General features: G+C 43.1%; 1 protein-coding gene across 1 annotated transcript in view; it reads left to right on the top strand.

Moving 5' to 3' along the window:
- HCN1 (hyperpolarization activated cyclic nucleotide gated potassium channel 1) overlaps window positions 1-18,655 on the top strand; it is a 581,473-nt gene that overhangs the window by 407,381 nt on the left and 155,437 nt on the right. Inside the window, exon 4 of the mRNA XM_040339190.1 lies at window positions 8,580-8,798. Coding sequence (XP_040195124.1) covers window positions 8,580-8,798 — 219 coding nt within the window. The remainder of the gene's footprint in view (window positions 1-8,579; window positions 8,799-18,655) is intronic.

The raw sequence follows: 18,655 nt of genomic DNA, 5'->3' as shown, positions 1-18,655 counted from the left end.
TCTCAGTTTAATCAGCATAATGCCAGAAAATGCTGTTTGTGTAGAAAGTACCATATGTACTTCATTGAGAGGTGTAATCAGCAAATTAATTAAAGATTGAACAAAAAACGTTTAGTTTTCTCGTTTGTCCTATTTACCAACATAAATATATGCAGATATACGCTTCATAATTTAGGTAATTAGAATTAACAGGATGCTAATTTATGGTAATGTGCCGTGAATAGAAACAGATGTTTATTTTAAATTAATTTGCACCATAGGAGGCCACAGTTCAGGTGTATTTAGAGTGTTGCACCAGTTCAAAATGCAACTATTTACAGTGCAGTACAGCATGTAGTTCAAATAATGCTCTTTAGATCATTGGGTCTTAGTTAATGACAGAATCCATTCACCTGAACTGGGATTCACAGTGGGTGGGCAGATTTGTACACAATGATAGGCTGTTTACTTTTTCTTAACCCATTTGACAGGTCTTTTGAACCACCTTCCTGGTCATTTGCAAGTTCTGAAAAGCTGCCCATCTACCCCAAGTGTCCATTATCTTAGAGGTTCACAGAAATTTTCCATGGTGGCCTTAAAGTAGAACTAAAGATAAAGCTTTTTTTTTTTAAATTGGATAGAATAAGGGACGGTTATAACCTCCTATCAGGTTTTTTGTTGGTTATGTGTGTACCTTTTACGGATATTTCTCTTCACTTCCTGTCCCATAACCAAAACAGGAAGTGAAAGGAAATCTCTCCTAAGCGATGGAATCCCAGGTTGTAACCAGGGTCCGCAGAACTATTCTCCCCCTCTCTATAGCCTCGTACACACGATCAGTCCATCCGATGAGAATGGTCTGAAGGACCGTTGTCATCGGTTAAATAAAAATAAAAACAGAGAAGGAGAGGTAGCAAAGCAGAAATTTGAACATAGACCCTGTAATTCCGCGTACACACGATCAGTCTATCCGGTTAACCGATGAAGCTGACTGATGGTCCGTCGCACCTACACACCATCGGTTAAAAAAACGATCGTGTCAGAGCGCGGTGACGTAAAACACAACGACGTGCTGAAAAAAACGAAGTTCAATGCTTCCAAGCATGCGTCAACTTGATTCTGAGCATGCATGGATTTTTAACCAATGGTTTTGCATACTAACGATCGTTTTTTTCCCATCGGTTAGGAATCCATCGGTTAAATTTAAAGCAAGTTGGCTTTTTTTTAACCTATGGGGCCCACACACGTTCGGTTTTGACCGATGAAAACGGTCCATCAGACCGTTGTCCTCTGTTTAACCTATCGTGTGTACGAGGCCTAAAGGTCTCCGAATTTTTTAGCAGTAGGTGAAGTTTTTTTTTACATTTCATTTTTCAAGCCCACTATAGGTATGCAAAAAAACAACACATCCAGTGAACAAGGATGGACATGTGAAATACACACAAAACTGAACTTGCTGTGTCCCTGGACCCCTCCCAAAGAAGGAGCCTTCCCGGACACCTGCGGTGGGCACGGTGGTCCCCTCTCCTCTTTGCCAGCCAAAGCTGACCACGGATTACTAAATGAGGGATCTCCAGAAAAAAAGATCCCAAGACAAAAGGAGGAAACCTAATGGCCATTAGTTGAAAAAAAATTATAACAAGCACAACCTATGGGGCCCACACACGATCGGTTTTGACCGATGAAAACGGTCCATCAGACCGTTGTTCTCTGGTTAACCTATCGTGTGTACGAGGCCTATAGATCTGGTGACAGCCCAAAATTTGGGATTTTCTTTCCCTTCCACTCTTCATTATGGAAAACAGGAAAAAAGAGAGGGTACATCTCCCTAATGCACAGACAGCAATAAATACCCAAAATGTATGTACATGAATCCAAAATCGTGCGCTCCACTCCTTAAAGTTGTATGTGCCAGGTGCTGCAGCACTCTAATATCGGAATACTAGATACATAAATTTAGATACAAAATAGTGTGCTGTCCCTTTTATGTGCTTTAATTTAAAGCAACATTTATTGAATCTAATGCATAGTAAATTGCATATGACAAAGTGCATAAGGGTAAACCAAAGAAGTAAACAAATACATTAACAAATGAATGTGTAAAAAATATTGCCAGGAAATGTCCCCTGGGAAAAGAAACGCGTTGGGAGAGCCTATATGTGATGCCATCACACAGGTTGATTTTGATGTGGCGATACGAGTTTTGATTGTGTAATATTTTGAGTACCTTTAAGGGAATAATACATTGTATTTTATGACAGAATTACATGATGTGGTTTGCTTTGTGGGAACAGTTTGGGGAAGGCCCCTTCCTGTTCCAACATGACTGCGCACCAGTGCACAAATAAGGTCCATGAAGACATGGATGAGTGAGTTTGGGGTGGAGCAACTTGACTGGCCTGCACAGAGTCCTCAACCCAATAGAACACCTTTGGGGTGAATTAGAGTGGAGACTGCGAGCCAGGTCTTCTCGTCCATATGCCTGACCTCACAAGTGCCCTTCTGGAAGAATGGTCAAACATTCCCATAGACACACTCCTAAACCTTTTGGATAGCCTTCTCAGAAGTGTTGAAGCTGTTATAGCTGCAAAGGGTGGACCAACTCAATATTGAACCCCACGGACTAAGACTGGGATGCTATTAAAGTTCATGTGCGTGTAAAGGCAGGTGTCCAATACTTTTGACAATATAGTATATTCATTCTTTTAAAGATTTCATAAATTAACGTTGCCAAATACAGTGGTAGCACACCTATTCTGCTCTATGGAAACTCTGAAAACAAAGTAGTAGTAGACACATGGAGAACCATAACATGTGTTATGAATGTATGAATAAAAATTCCCGTTGTGTACTACATCTGGGCCAATTTGGAGATGCTGCTTTCCTCCAAGAGTGTAATTTCCGTAAAGTGTAATGCACTCTATGAACAAGAGGGTGAATATCCCTAACAGAGACATAGACGGCAATATCAGGTGTTCTATCCCCTCTCCACTCTATCCAAAACGTTTTGCCTTTAGTTATACTTTAAAGACTTGGGGGCAGATTCACAGAGCAAGTACGCCGGCGTATCTACTGATACGCCGGCGTACTTTCAAATTTCCTGCATCGTATCTTTAGTTTGAATCCTCAAACCAAGATACGACCGCTTCTGGGTAAGATCCGACAGGCGTACGGCTTCGTACGCCTTCGGATCGCAGATGCAATACTTTGGCGTCCGCTTTGTGGAGTTCGCGCCGTTTTCCGCGTCGGGTATGCAAATGAGCTTTTTCCGACGATCCACCAACATACGCGCGGTCGTCGCATTCTCTTACGTCGTCTGTAGTCGGCTTTTTCCGGCATATAGTTAAAGCTGCTATTTTGTGGCATATAGATAGACTTGCCATGTTAAAGTATGGCGGTCGTTCCCGCGTCTAAAATTTTTTTTTGCGTAAGTCGTCCGTGAATAGGGATGGACGTAAGTCACGTCTAAGTTAAAAAAATGACGTTGTTGCGACATCATTTAGCCCAATGCACGGCGGGAAATTTAGGAACGACGCATGCGCATTTCATTCTGCGCATGGAAGCGCTTCATTTAAATGAAACCCGCCCCCAACCCACCCAATTTAAAATACGCCGCCAGAAAAACACTACGCCGCCGTAACTTACGGCGCAAATTCTTCCTGGATTCGAATTTCCGACAGGCAAGATACGGCGGCGTAGCGTATCTCTGATACGCTGCGCCTGTCCAATTGTATGTGAATCTGCCCCTTGGATCTTCCATCACTGACAATGGTCATCAAGACAAACAAAAAGGGTGTTGGCCTGCATCTTTATGCATTGAGTGATTTATGAATCTAAAATATACTTTGAACAGGAAAAAAAAAAGATACAAGCCAGGAAATACACAAGTTGACAATAAAACAACACAATTCAAATATTTCTGTCCTGAAGATGGAATACTCCAATTGGAAATCCACAAATGGCACATTCTGTTTATGCAGAGAGAAGATACAATGTATTTATTCCCATCCTCGTCCTCATTTTACTCCTCGGTGCTAAAGCGATCTCTCCACTGTATAAATAACTGTATTATATTTATGGAAAGACGCTTTTCCTGTCTAGTCATTATGGCTCAAGTATGAAATTTGAGCTACCATTTATACTGCGGTTCTCCACGTGCCTACTACTTGTTTGTTTTCAGAGTTTCGATAGAGCAGAATATGTGAGCTACCGTTATAGGCCCGGATTCACATACCTTGGCGCATAGTTATACCGGCGTAACGTATCGAATATACGCTACGCCGACGTAGCGCAGAGCGGCAAACACAGTATTCACAAAGCACTTGCTCCCTAATCTACGCTGGGTTCCCTTGGCGTAACTCGTCGTAAGTGGCAGTGGGCATGAGCCATGCTAATGAGGCGTGACCCCATGTAAATGATGGGCCGAGCGCCATCACGATACGAATAACGAATGACGCATGCGCCGTCCCATAGACGTTCCTTGTGCGCATGTGCAGAATCACGTCGAAACAACTGCCTAATTTACGTCGAATAACTGCCTACGACTTGAACGTAACCTACAACTAGCTCTATTCACGTACTACGTAAACAACGACGGCTGTGTTCCCTGGTGCAGCCATTTGCATTGATGCTGCTGACTTACACCTGCTTTATGAGGCTCAACTTCACGCCGGACGTACGTAAACCGCATATATTAATGCGCCGGCGCAAGTACGTTCGTGAATCGGCGTATCTCACTCATTTGCATATTCGAATCATAAATCAATGGGAGCGCCCCTGGCGGCCAGCGTAAATATGCGCCCACGATACGACGACGTAGAAAATTTACGTCGGTCGGATGAAGCCTATTTTCAGGCGTATCTTGCTTTCAGAGTCGGGCACATAGATACGATGGCGCATATGTGCACTTACGAGGCGTATCTCGAGATACATCGGCGTAAGTGCTACGTGAATCCGGGCCATAGTTGGCAACGCTTCCAAGTCTGCTTTACAGTACTAAATGACAACATGTCTCATGGCTTTTTAAGTGTGCATAACAGTACTAAAGCCTAAGTTAAGTTACAGTATATAAAAAAAACAGCACAAGACACAGTACTTAAATTGAATGAGAAGCATCTCTCTACCTAAGTGCCCGATCCACAAAGCACTTACCTAGAAATTTTGAGCGGTGTAACTTAAATCCGTCCGGCGCAAGGCGTTCCTAATCTAATGGGGCGAGTCCCATTTAAATTAGGCGCGCTCCCACGCCGGACGTACTGCGCATGCTCCCAACGCGATTTTCCCGACGTGCATTGCGCGAAATTACGTTACGCCGAGTTTTGTGAATCGCGCCGGGTAAAAAAAGTTGCATCGGGAAAAAAAAGAGATGCGGCGGGAAAAAAAATTTGACAGCGTCGCGGGAAAGAAGGGTCTACTTTTACATGGTGTACTAACTTTACACTATGTAAAAGCAGCCCTAATTTTGCGTTTGCAAACTAACAACTTACGGAGACTTCACAAAGGGAAACTGCTTCGTGGATCTCCGTAAGTGCTTATTTGCATACCCGACGCGGCATTTCGACGAGAAATGCCCCCAGCGGCGGCCGAGGTACTGTATCCTAAGATCCGACAGTGTAAGTCCCTTACACGTGTCGGATCTTCTGCCTATCTATGAGAAACTGATTCTGTGGATCAGTTCCATAGATAGAAACAGGGATACGACGGCGTATCAGTAGATACGCCGGCGTATCCCTTTTGTGGATCTGGCCCTTAGTATCTAATGTCTAAGGGAGCCTTTGATGTAAACTAAAAAGTCCCTATTTCTAATGATTAAATGGGCAAATTAAATCTCAGTTTAAACCAGTTAAAGTGTTTGTAAACCCACTCTGACAACTTGCACCTACAGGTAAGCCAAGATTAAGGCTTACCTGTAGGTGCAAGAAATATCTCCTTAACCACTTAAGCCCCGGACCATATTGCTGGTCAAAGACCAGGCCACTTTTTGCGATTCGGCACTGCGTCGCTTTAACTGACAAGTGCGCGGTCGTGCGGCGTGGCTCCCAAACAAAATTGGCGTCCTTTTTCCCCCACAAATAGAGCTTTCTTTTGGTGGTATTTGATCACCTCTGCGGTTTTTAGTTTTTGCGCTATAAACAAAAATAGAGCGCCAATTTTGAAAGAAAATAATATTTTTTACTTTTTGCTATAATAAATATCCGCCAAAAATATATAAAAAAAACTATTTTTTTCCTCAGTTTAGGCCGATATGTATTCGTCTACATATTTTTCGTAAAAAAAAATTGCAATAAACGTTTATTGATTGGTTTGCGCAAAAGTTATAGCGTTTACAAAATAGGAGAACGTTTTGTGGCATTTTTCTTAATATTTTTGTTTTACTAGTAATGGCGGCGATCAGTGATTTTTATCGGTACTGCGACATTATGGCGGACACTTCGGACACTTTTGACACATTTTTGGGACCATTGGCATTTTTATAGCGACCAGTGCTATAAAAATGCATTGATTACTATAAAAATGCCACTGGCAGTGAAAGGGTTAACACTAGGGGGCAAGGAAGGGGTTAATCATGTTCCCTGGGTGTGTTCTAACTGAAGGGGGTGGGGTGGACATGGGGAAATGACAAATCGCTGTTCATACATTGTATGAACAGAGCGAGAACCTTTTTAGTAAAGGACTTTTTTCCACGGTGTGTGTGTGTGTTGTTTACAACTACTACTACTTACAACTACTTACACTTCCTTCGTGAAATGGTAGGGGTACAATGTACCCCATTACCAATTCACAAGGGGTCTTCCAGATTCTGATAAGCCCCCCGCCCGCAGACCCCCACAAGGCCGCTGGCTGGTTAGGTAAGCAGTAGTAGAGAAGGTGTACTTTAAACAGAACCTGTCACTTTGTCTCAAATGTGCTAAGTGCCAGGTTTACTTTAATGTTTTTAGGTATATAAAATGTATGTTTTAATTATCAACAGTCTGGGTCACTAATTAGGACAATTATGTATTTTCTAGGAAAGAGCTCTTACTTTGGTATATCCATTTGCTGCATGCAAGTGCAATATGACATATTTCCGTGTAATATATCATACTTACCTGATGCTAGGGGGACTGGGTATGATGTACTAAAGGCAAATAGATTGTTCAAATAAGTGTTTTTTTTTTTTTTTACTTTTTCCCTGCATGTGATTGGGTGATATTTGCAAGTGAATTTCCACCACATTAAAGGGGTGGTTCCCCCTAAAACAAATTTCTAACAATACATTCGGAAGACTGCTTACACTGCGGGTAGGCTGGCTTTTTTTTTTTTTTCGTACATACCTCGATATCGCCGTTTCATCCCTCGCCTTCCGGGTATGAGTCTTGCTGGACCTAATTGATTGACGTTCCTCCGACCGGCGCATACTGCGCGTCACGACTTTCCGACAGAAGCCGAACGTCATTGCACAGGCGCCGTATAGAGTCGGCTCTATACGGCGCCTGCGCAGCGACGTTCGGCTTCTTTCGGAAAGTCGTGGCGTCAAGTATGCGTCGGTCGGAGGAACGTCAATCAACTAGGAATGCCCACCGCCACAAGACTCATACCCGGAAGTCGAGGGATGGAAAGGCGATATCGAGGTATGTACGAAAAAAAAAAAAAAAGCCAGCCTACCCGCAGTGTAAGCAGTCTTCCAAATGTATTGTTAGAAATGTGTTTTTAGGGGGAACCACCCCTTTAAGCTAAAGGCCCGTACACATGATAGGATATTCCGACAACAATTGTCCGACGAACGTGTTTTGTCGGATAATCCGACCGCCTGTATGCTCCATCAGACAATTTTTGTTTGAATTTCCGACAACAAATGTTGGGTGCTCAAGCTCTCAAATTGTCCGACGACAAATGTGTTCCGTCGGGTTATCCGATCGTGTGTAAACAAATCAGTCAGACTAAAATCCAAAGATGACAACAGACTAAAATGCAAAGTACAAACACACATGCTAACCATAAGACGACATTAGCAGAAGTTGCCCAAATGGTGCTAAAAAGCAGAAAAAAACATGTCGTTTTGTGAATGTTGGCTGAAAAAGTTCTGCCGTATGTATGCAGAACAAGTTCATGGGCCAATGCCCTTCGGACAAAAATCTGTGGATTTGTCTGATACAAATCTGATCATGTGTATGAGGCTTTAGAGAAAATTCTCTTCTCATTTGCCAAATCCACCCCAGTGTATCTCCAAAAGAAGGCAAGTTGGCACCTTTAAGCATTCTAGGCCTTTATTTCACATTTCATGCCTACTGTGCCTATCTTTAATAGAGTACCAGCCCAGTAATCCTCCGTATTTAGTTTTAAGGAATGTTATTTCCCTTCAGCAAAATGCAATTGATGTACAAGCATGAGTAGATACACGAGAGAGTTAGGAAAACTATCTAATCATCTTAGTTTATTGTGATAAGCAGCATTGGACAGGCTCTCCAAGGCATAGCCTGGCAGTGCAGGTGGAATGCATACATTTGACATGCATGAGAGGGTTTGCACGACAGCTCTGCTCTTACTGAAGCTAGAAATGTATTCATAAAAGACAAATAGTTTCCACTAATAATTTTCTTTTTCTTCACTTTTTTTTTCAGAATGATTCCTGGGGAAAACAATATTCATATGCACTCTTCAAAGCTATGAGTCATATGCTATGCATTGGTTATGGGGCGCGGGCTCCAGTTAGCATGTCGGACCTCTGGATAACTATGCTCAGTATGATTGTTGGCGCTACATGCTATGCTATGTTTGTTGGCCACGCAACAGCCTTAATTCAGTCTTTAGATTCTTCACGTCGACAGTATCAAGAAAAGGTAACTGTTTTACATCCAGTCAAAAAAATAACAAAATTAACTAATCACAACTGTTTAAAAAAAAAAAAAAAAAAGCGTATTATTTTTCTTTTGGTACGGATATATTGTGCAGTTTGTTGAAATTGTATTCTTCAGTTCACCTGACCCGCTGCTTTGCAGCTATATTAAAGTGTATGTATAGCCAAAACGTTTTCTTTGGATAGTATAGGAAAGGGTTAAGAGCCCTGTCAAGTTATTTTTTGCTGTTTGCATACTGTAGGAGAGATTCCCATTACTCCCTGTCCCTAAAGTGGTTGTAATGCTTTTTTTGTTATTAAAATAACAAACATGTCTATACTTGCCTGCCCTGTGCAATGCTTTTGCACAGAGCAGCCCCGATCCTCTTATCCTAGGGTCCCCCGCCGCTCCTCCTCTTCATCAGATGCCCCCAGAAACCCATGCAGGCTCGCTCCCGAGTACCGCTGCTGTATTCATTGACAGACAGCGGAATTCGGCTACTCCCCCGTTCCACAGGATTTAATAGACAGCAGTGGGAGTCATCTGTCCAAGGAGGAGAGACAGCGGCCAGAGCCGCTACATTTGTGCACATTGCTGGATCGGGCTCAGGAACGAAAAAGGAGAGGACCGAGGTGGGGGGGGGGGGGGGGGGTTTGCAGCACAGAAGGGTTTTCAACTTGATGAGCCAATCGAGGGGGGAATACTGCTATGCAAGATCTCAGCTAGTTTTTTTCTGGAAGCCCAGATCCTGGATCTAGAAAACAAGGAACTTGGACATTACCCAGCAGGTGCTGGCAGGGGCCAGTGAAGAGGAGATTGGAGACATGGGGCACGGGAGCCAGAGGTAGGTAGCTGGGTGACAGCTAGAAGGAGTTGTTGCAGCCCAACAAATATGCAAAGTTGCATGATGCTGGGGAAATAAGCTTAGGGATGGCAGTGCTGGAGCAGACGCCCTTCCCTAGCTCCCAGGGAAGGGACGGCTTTGGTAAGGAAGGGGGCAAAGTTGCAGGGAAGGTTAGACAGGTACTGGTAGTAGGGGACTCGGTTATTAGGAGGACAGAGAGAACACTCTGCCATAAAAACCGTGGTTGCCGAACAGTGTGTTTACCGGGCGCTGGGGTTCGGCACATCGTGGAGTGAGTGAACAGACTATTGAGTGGGGCTGGGGAAGACCCAGCTGTCATGGTACACGTTGGCACCAATGACAAAGTGAGAGGAAGATGACAAAATTTTATGCTATGCATGAATCCATCCACTGCATATAGGGGGTGGAGAGGAGAAAGGGGGCGGCACCCGAGTGCCCCTAATGGACAGGCCGCCACTGAATGCAAGTCAGATTTTTGTCTTCCCCTGAAACACAAATGTCATTTTTGATGAGATACACCCAATAGGAAATTGCATGTAAAGGAATGCAGACCCTACAATTTTACTCATTGGAGCCCTGCAGGTGCAGAAGCTGATTGATAATTATGAAACCACTCCCATTAGATTCAATTACGACGTGGACACAGACAAAAACACAGTGATTTCTTCAGAATAACAAAAGGTAGGAATCTGCAACAGAGTTTCCCCATTGAAGTCAATGGAAACGAAAATAATTTGTTCCGCATTGACTTCATTGGCATCCAATACCAAGGTCAGCCGAGCTGTCCTCGGGCCTTACCGTGCATTTACCAACGGCGCCGAACGGCTCCGCTCAGCTTCGGCGCACCCCACCTCAGGCCGAATGCGGTACTGCACACCGCTTTGGCCTGAATCCTGCTCATTTTGTGAGACAACACTCGCAAACCGAGTTAGGATTTTTATTTAAATACAGTGCTGGTATTGCGAAACGCTCGTTAACCGCGTTACTCGCAATCCAAGGTTCCACTGTACTTATTTGCAAGGTGCCCGACATCCAAAGTTTGCAAATGTTATGGGTTCATGTCTCATTTTGTAAAACTGAGCAAAAAAAAAAGAAACAACCATGTGGCATATATTTTAGAGGAAAAATTCATAAACCAGATTGGAAATAGTTAGAATTTTTTTTATGTTTTTCAAATATTGGTGTAAATCTGCTTTTACTGTACATTATGTACATACTACATATCATTTTAAGAAAAGAGATGATCTAGAATTCAAATCTTATCAAACATCTATGCACAATCATACAGGCTTAAAGGGGTTGTAAACCCTCCTGTTTTTTCACCTTTTTCCCACGGCGAGTCTCTCTGCCAGTGGTTCTTGGCTCTTCATTGGATAGATTGATAGCATTGCAGCCATTGGCTCCCACTGCTGTCAATCAAATCCAATGACGTGGGCACCAGGGGGCGGGGCCGAGTCCTGTATTCTGTGGCAATGGACGCGGGAGCATGCCTGCAAGGTAACGCCTGGGAGAGTGCTTCTCATAGGGGGTTATCTGATGCGGGGAGGAGCTGCAAGAGCTGCTGGGGGACCCCAGAAGACGACGTTCGGGCCACTCTGTGCAAAACAAACTGCACATTGGAGGTAAGTATGACATGTTTGTTATTTAAAATTTGTTTTTAAATAATGGACCTTTAATATCACTTTAAGTGTGAAACCCTTGGTGCTTGGTTGTACATGTGTTCAACATTACCATTATTTTTACTATACCATCTTGAACCTCAGAGGATTCCACACTTTATGATTTTTACTTCCTCTAAGTCTCCTGCGGTGGTTTAATTTTCCTTACATGATGTTGCAGGGGACGTTGTGGAGGGAAGCCTCATGTCTTTATTCCTATTGTTAAAGGAGTTCTCCAAGCTAAAACTTTTAACCCCCGATGTGCCCGGGCTGTAAAACTATACAAAATAAACTTTCACTTACCTGCCTACGATCCCCCGTTGTTCCGATATCGCCGTCCCGTTCTCTGGTCCCGGTCTGTTCCACCTCCTGCGGGTCGCTGACTCACAGTGCGCTCAGCCTATCAGCGGCCGCGACGGGACATTGCTGTGGCCGCTGATAGGCTGAGCGCACTGTGAGTCACCGACCCACCGGTTAGTTATCCTGCGGTCCAAAAAAATAGAACTTGCTTTAAAATTGAACTGATGGACGCCTAGCCGATAGGTCAAAACCGACGGTTAGTATGCAAAAGCATCGGTTAAAAACCCGCGCATGCTCAGAATCAAGTCGACGCATACTTGGAAGCATTGAACTTCATTTTTCTCAGCACGTCGTGTTTTACGTCACTGCGTTGGACTCGATCGTTTTTTTGGTGTGTAGGCACATCAGACAATCAGTCAGCTTCATCGGTTAACCGATGAAACGGTCCTTCAGTCCGTTCTCATCGGATGGACTGATCGTGTGTACAGGACTTTAGTCCACTGGGCTCCATCATAATTACTAGAATATCCCCTTTGGGTAGAGTGACCTTTTAAACATAATTTGCTGAACATGAATAGCTGGAATTCCTCTTGTTATCTTAAATTTATAATTTGCTTTCTAAATATTAATAGGATTGAAATTATTTTTTCTATTTATTATACTTCCAAAGGAACATATAGTTTAATCATTAGCAGCTACTATACTTTTCTTTAGGGAACCAATAGATAAGGAAATATATCACAGTTCTTGTGTCCCTAATACAGAAGACCTCTGTCTTTGACTTGTATTAGCGTAGAATAGGTTTACTGCCAGTCCCAAAAACTCTAAAGCCCTGTACACATATCTAATGGAATCTAATCCGATAATTTTTTGTTATCAGGTATCCGATGAAGCTGACTTTCATCAGTCTTGCCTACACACGATTAAAAATCCAACGTGGTGACGTAAAACACTACGACGTGCTGAGAAAAATTAAGTTCAATGCTCCCGAGCATGCATCGACTTGATTCTGAGCATGCGTGGATTTTTGACCGATGGACTTCCCCACAGACGATCGTTTTTTTTCTATCGTTTTTTTAACCATAGGAAACATTTAAAACTGGTTCTATTTTTTTTCACTGATGGAAAAAAAAACAATGGGGCCCCCACACGATCGGTTCGTCTGATGAAAACAGTCCATCGGTCCGTCTTCATCAGACAAACTGATCGTGTGTACAGGGCTTGAGGTCCAGCCCAACATATGTGTTTTTTTTTTTTAGGTCAAGCCTTATTAGGGACACAGAAAGCTAGAATGTAAATGAAGTCTAGAATAAAAAGAGGAAGGTGTTTTGCTTGCAATATGCTGTAGATTATTCACATGGCCAATTAGGGCTGTACATTGTCAATAATCAGCTTATTTCTATGGCAGGGATCACAGATGTTTGCATACATGTGATTAGCAACTGATGAGAATTTGTGTCCAGGGTTGCTCATCAGTCCCTAACCTCATGTACCCGCTCGATGTGCGGTTACAGACAAACAGCCGTGGTGCTTGACAGCCTGTCATTGATTTATTTCAGAAATGCGCTTGATTATTGGTAGTGTATGGCCCTAATCAACCATGTCAATTATGCCTTATTATTTTGATACTCAGTATTTTGCAAGTGGAGACAATTGAACTATCCAAACATTCGCCAGTCCATCACCTTTACCCTCAGTTTCTTTAGCAAGGCAGTGGTCATCTTGGAGGTGTGTTTGGGGTTGTTATCATGTTGGAATACTGCCCTGCGGCCCAGTCTCCGAAGGGAGTGGATGATGCTCTGCTTCAGTATGTCACAGTACATGATGACCAGTCTCCTCAGCAGGAAATTGCAAACTTCAGCTACTCTAAAGACATTCTTTTAGTTAACATTGATAGATATTAGCCGGCAACTTGCTGGACTTAAACATTGAAAATCTTTACTAGCTACACAAGTACATCCAGTAAAACAATGCTAACGTGTTTCACCACTATGAGTTGCCGGCTTATATCGATCAGTCTTAGAAGTACTGAAGAACTGCACATCCTAGCCACGAGCACTGGTTTTCAGCCTTGGATAGCATCACCAGCAGTAGAGCTTGGGTATTGTAAGGGCTTACCTTGAGTGGAGTCCATTTTGCAGATTTGTAAGCTCACCCTTGCAAGTACACACAGCCCACGGTAATAAGGTAAGACACTACCTGGGCACGGGGGCTAGATAGGGATTAGCCAAGGATAGTCGATGTGTAGCCGTGGTCCAGGATTCCAGAGAGAGTCAGGTAACTACTGACGGAAAGTTCAGGGTTTGCAGACAGGAACCAAAGATAAGTCCGGGGCACAAGCCGTGGGTCAAGGGCTGGAGAAGGCAGGGAAAATCCGTAAGTACAGGCCGGGGTCAAAGGGCAGGAGACAGCAGCATTCCAGGGTACATAAGCCAAAAAGTCAGAAGCCGGGGTCAGTCTTGTAGCTGAAGACAACCAGAGGAACACAGGAACCGTTGCCACAGACGGGACCATCAGAGAACAATGAACTGACACCTGACTCATAGTGAGGCAGGGCTTTATACCCTGGTTGATTAGGAAACCTGCCTCAGCTGGACCAGGATAAACAGGTGCAGATTGCAGGGAGAGTCAAAGACAGGCAATCAGCACATAGTTCAGAACCAGACAGCAAGCAGAATACCAACTGAGGAGTGGCTCAGAGGCAAAGAACTGGAGCAGCACCGGAGAGGTCCTGGGTTCAATTCCACCCAGAGCCACTTGGGGCGTGACCACGCCTCGCTGTCTGTTTGGCACGGTAGCGATCGTGACAGGTATTGTATTCAGTGATTCTTTTATTTAGGTTAAAAAGAGATTAGGGGATGGCCTACTGTAAAAGGAAGTGCATTTATGATAAAGTCAACGTGCTGCTCCAATTATAAATCTCATATTACATACTGGAGGTTCTGCTTTAAGAATTTTGGTGGAGGATGCAAGTGTGTTTCTCCTGCCCCATGCATGTTTTGTTCTTCTTAGGATTACAGTGGTTGACAAAGATTCTTTTGTTTCTGAACCCATATTTCTCTAGAAATGATTTGATTACAGAGTTTTAGAGCTGTACAAAGTAGTACCCAGAAGAGAACATTTAGAGCAATAAAAATCAATGCAGTTGAATTGAGCAAATGAAACATAAGATTGAACACTCTGAGGCTTGTACTTGAATCAAATGACATTGATCAATGAAAATTACTCTTCTAGTTTGTGTTCCGACTTCTTTAAAACAAAAAAAAAAAACGAAATTTCATGTCCTTGGGCTTCACATATGCCATGAAAGCACTTTGTTAGACTGTCATTGTAATTGGGTTATGGGTAGCTAATGATGACAACATTTAAAATATTGATTTATCGCACAACATGGTGGTGCCCGTATTTTCTATGTAGCCTCAGAGCAGCTGGTAGCAGCAAGAGTCCTCAGATAAGTCATATTCACAGTGCTTTTACTCGATGAACCTACTACTATTTTTATAACCTAATGCTTTCATTCTGTACCCTGATCAATCTTATTTTTGCTGTGTGAGCTGTAAAAATGGCAGAGCCTTATGTTCAGCTTTTTTACATAAAAAAAAATATATATTTACAGGAGGCAATAATCTTCTTTTCCATGACTGCTAAGGATGAGCCGAACACCCCCCTGTTCGGTTCGCACCAGAACCTGCAAACACACCAAATGTTCGTGTGAACTTTAGAACCCCGTTAAAGTCTATGGGACTCGAACATTTGAAATCTAAAGTGCTAATTTTAAAGGCTAATATGCAAGTTATTCTCCTAAAAAGTGTTTGGGGACCCGGGTCCTGCACCAGGTGACATGTATCAATGCCAAACAGGCGAACAGGCAATGTTCGAGTCAAACATGAGTTCGACTCGAAGCTCATCCCTAATGACTGCTGTGTTTTCAAAGAGTCACAGGCACAAGTAGACATGGTCTATCAAACAGATGTAAAGTTAGTGTGTTAAAGCATAGCAAAAGATACTATGTTTCTGATTCTTTCCTACCAACTAAATAAATCCAGGATCAGTTCAGGGGTGAGAACAAGTAAGGAAAGGTCTGAGCTGTGGACCAGGAGAGCATATGTGCCCCTAGGGTGAGTTATTTTATGATATGTAGAGCTGGTGGCCCAGAGTGGAGAAACTTCAGACATCAATCAGTGCTAAAGATGCTGAGGGAAAAGGTGATGGACTGCCCAAGGATGTCTCCAGGTCTAAACCCTATTGAGCATCTGTGGGGCATCGTCAAATGGAAGGTGGAGTAGCGCAAGGTCTCTAATATCCACCAGCTCTATGATGTCATCATGGAGGAGTGGAAGAGGACTCCAGTGGCAACCTGTGAAGCTCTGGTGAACTCCATGCCCAAGAGGGTTAAGGTAGTGCTGGAAAATAATGGCGGCCACACAAAATATTGACACTTTGGGCCCAATTTGGATATTTTCACTTAAGTGTCATTTCTTCAGTGTTGTCACATGAAAAGATATAATAAAATATTTACAAAAATGTGAGTGGTGTCCTCACTATTGTGAGATACTGTATATACATACGAAAAAAAATACACATACCATATACTACACTTCTGGGCCTCTTAACCCTCGACTCTCTTGCCCTAACTACAACCTCCCCTTACTCCTTTAAATTCTTTTCACACCCAGCATGGCAGACTACCATATCTCTTTTAGTCATTGTACTCATGTTGCAATCTTCTCACGCTGTGCCTAAATGTCAGGGCATGCCCATGAGTGGGAACCCCCAACTTGTCCTCTCAGTTTCCTGACTCTTTGCACCCCTTACTAACTTTTTTCTAGTGCCCTGGCAGTGTGCCTGCCGCCCTGCCCTCAGGCAACCCTATATATTGCATCTAAACACCATATACTTGTTCTTGGAATCCTTTCTCTTCATGCCACTTCTATTGTCCCTGTTGCCTTCCAGACCTGTTCCAATCCCCCCTTAGAGTGCATGCACCTTACTTTTCCCTCACCTGAAGCTACAGTCCAACACATCGACTAGGAGACATGTTCATGATGTGAGAACTGAAGTAGAGAGAATTCAGAGCACAACATACTTGATTGTAGCTGGAGTTTTCTGTTTGTGGTGAACAATTTTTATCTCCACTGTGAAGTCTCATTGATTTTCTGCCAGCATTCTAGAGTTGGGGAACTAAGTCCTACAGAGAAGCTTTGAGCTATACAAATTCCTGCTGGTACCAACAATTTTACCCTTTTCTTCTCTCATGCAGACTTAGTAACTGACAGTCTTTGAAGAGGAAAGTATGATTTTTATATTAGATGCTTAAGGTTTCTTGTGTCCTCATTCTGACATTGCTGAGAAGAGAAGACTCGAAATTCTACTTTCTTTCCATACTTTGTCAAAATTGTCCCTTCATTCCTGCAAGCAACTTCAGTATTGGATATAGAGTCATTGTGACTGGCATACTTTGAGCAATTTATAGTTTAATGTGGATCTTTGTTTTTTAGAGCCCTATGAGATATTATCCAGACCTGGCACAGTCTTTTATATTTGTTTTCTTGCATATGTCTTCAACATCAAGGAGTAAAATAAATTTCCCCTCCTACAGACACCTGCAAAAAACTGAGACATAATTTTTCATCTAGAACTTGTTTTATACATTCACTGGTTGACCTAGATAGCTCATGCCTCCCAACGTTTTAAAGCAGAAATCATCTTATCATAATAATCACTCCTGAACGTTCAAATGCCTACAAGAAACTACTCCTGCATGGACTAAGCCAGGCCTGGACAAATCTCACACAGAATAGCAGCCAGCTTTAAAAATCTAGGAGGCAGCACTATGCAGCTTACATGTGACTATATAGGCAGCTGAACGACGGATACATAGAGCAAAAGTTTTCCTGTCAACTGTTCTTTCTAAGCAGATGTACGTGTAAACAGTAGTGTATTTAGGTTTTGTGCTGCCCTAGGCCTGAGTAAACTTGTGCAACCCCTAATTTAAATATTATCCACCCCTTCCTGTCAAGGTCACACCCCTTCCTGTTTAAGACCTGCCCTGAAATTTTCCAGTGGGGACACTAGTTCTGAGGACCTTGGGGGAGGGGGGGTGTTCCCCTTTTCTGCAGAGATTTCCTCTCACTTCCTGTTTGGCTATGGGGTAGGAAATTAAGGGAAACTAATATATGGCAAAAAATAATTAACAACCATACCTTACTCTATCCAAAATGGAAAAAAAGTGTTGCCTATAGTTCTACTTTAAGCACAAATGTCTGCTAATTTTTTTTGAGGACTAAGAGGATATAAACATGCCAGTGGTGCAGCAAAAAAAAATGTAGCACCATGTGATGAATGTATGTGGTCCAGGCATTGAGCAAAGGAAGGATTGGGGCAGGAACAAATAAATCCATCTGTTTATTTTTCTCATCAGCAATCAACAGAAATACAATTAAGATTCCTTAATATGTACAACTGACACAAGCTAAGGATTGCAAGACAGTCCTACTACCTACCTGCCAGGTATAGGTGACCATGTCATTGTCCCTTGTGTCTTCGCCAGCAGTGCGGCCACTTTATGAGGGGGCCAGACCGATTTGTCTTGCGGCCCAGTCCACCTCATAAGGCTAGCACTACACTAAATGTGTAGTGCAAGCCGGTGGGGACTCTTTTCATGCTGCCCCCCTGCAAAGTGCTCCATGAGTGCTCAACCTGTGGCCCTCCAGCTGTTGCAAAACTACACGTCCCATGAGGCATTGCAAGGCTGAACTGTTACAAGCATGACTCCCAAAGGCAAAGGCATTATAGGACTTGTAGTTCTGCAGCTGGAGGGTCACAGGTTGAGCACCCATGGCCTAGACCAAGATACAGCGTTGCGTGTGAATGAAAATATATCTGATAATACATAAAACGTGAATATGCTAAATATATCTACAATGTTTGCAGAAAGCGTTGGATTTCCATTGATTGTGAAAGACGTCCCAAGCCTCCATTCCAATAAGAGGGAGTCTGGAAAACCTTTAAACTCGACTCCTACTAGGCACCTCTGG

The sequence above is a fragment of the Rana temporaria genome, chromosome 1 (genome assembly GCF_905171775.1).
Source record: "Rana temporaria chromosome 1, aRanTem1.1, whole genome shotgun sequence".
NCBI classification, from domain to species: Eukaryota; Metazoa; Chordata; class Amphibia; order Anura; family Ranidae; genus Rana; species Rana temporaria.
Note: the sequence above shows the minus strand (reverse complement) of the source record. Positions and strands in the feature narration are given on the sequence as shown.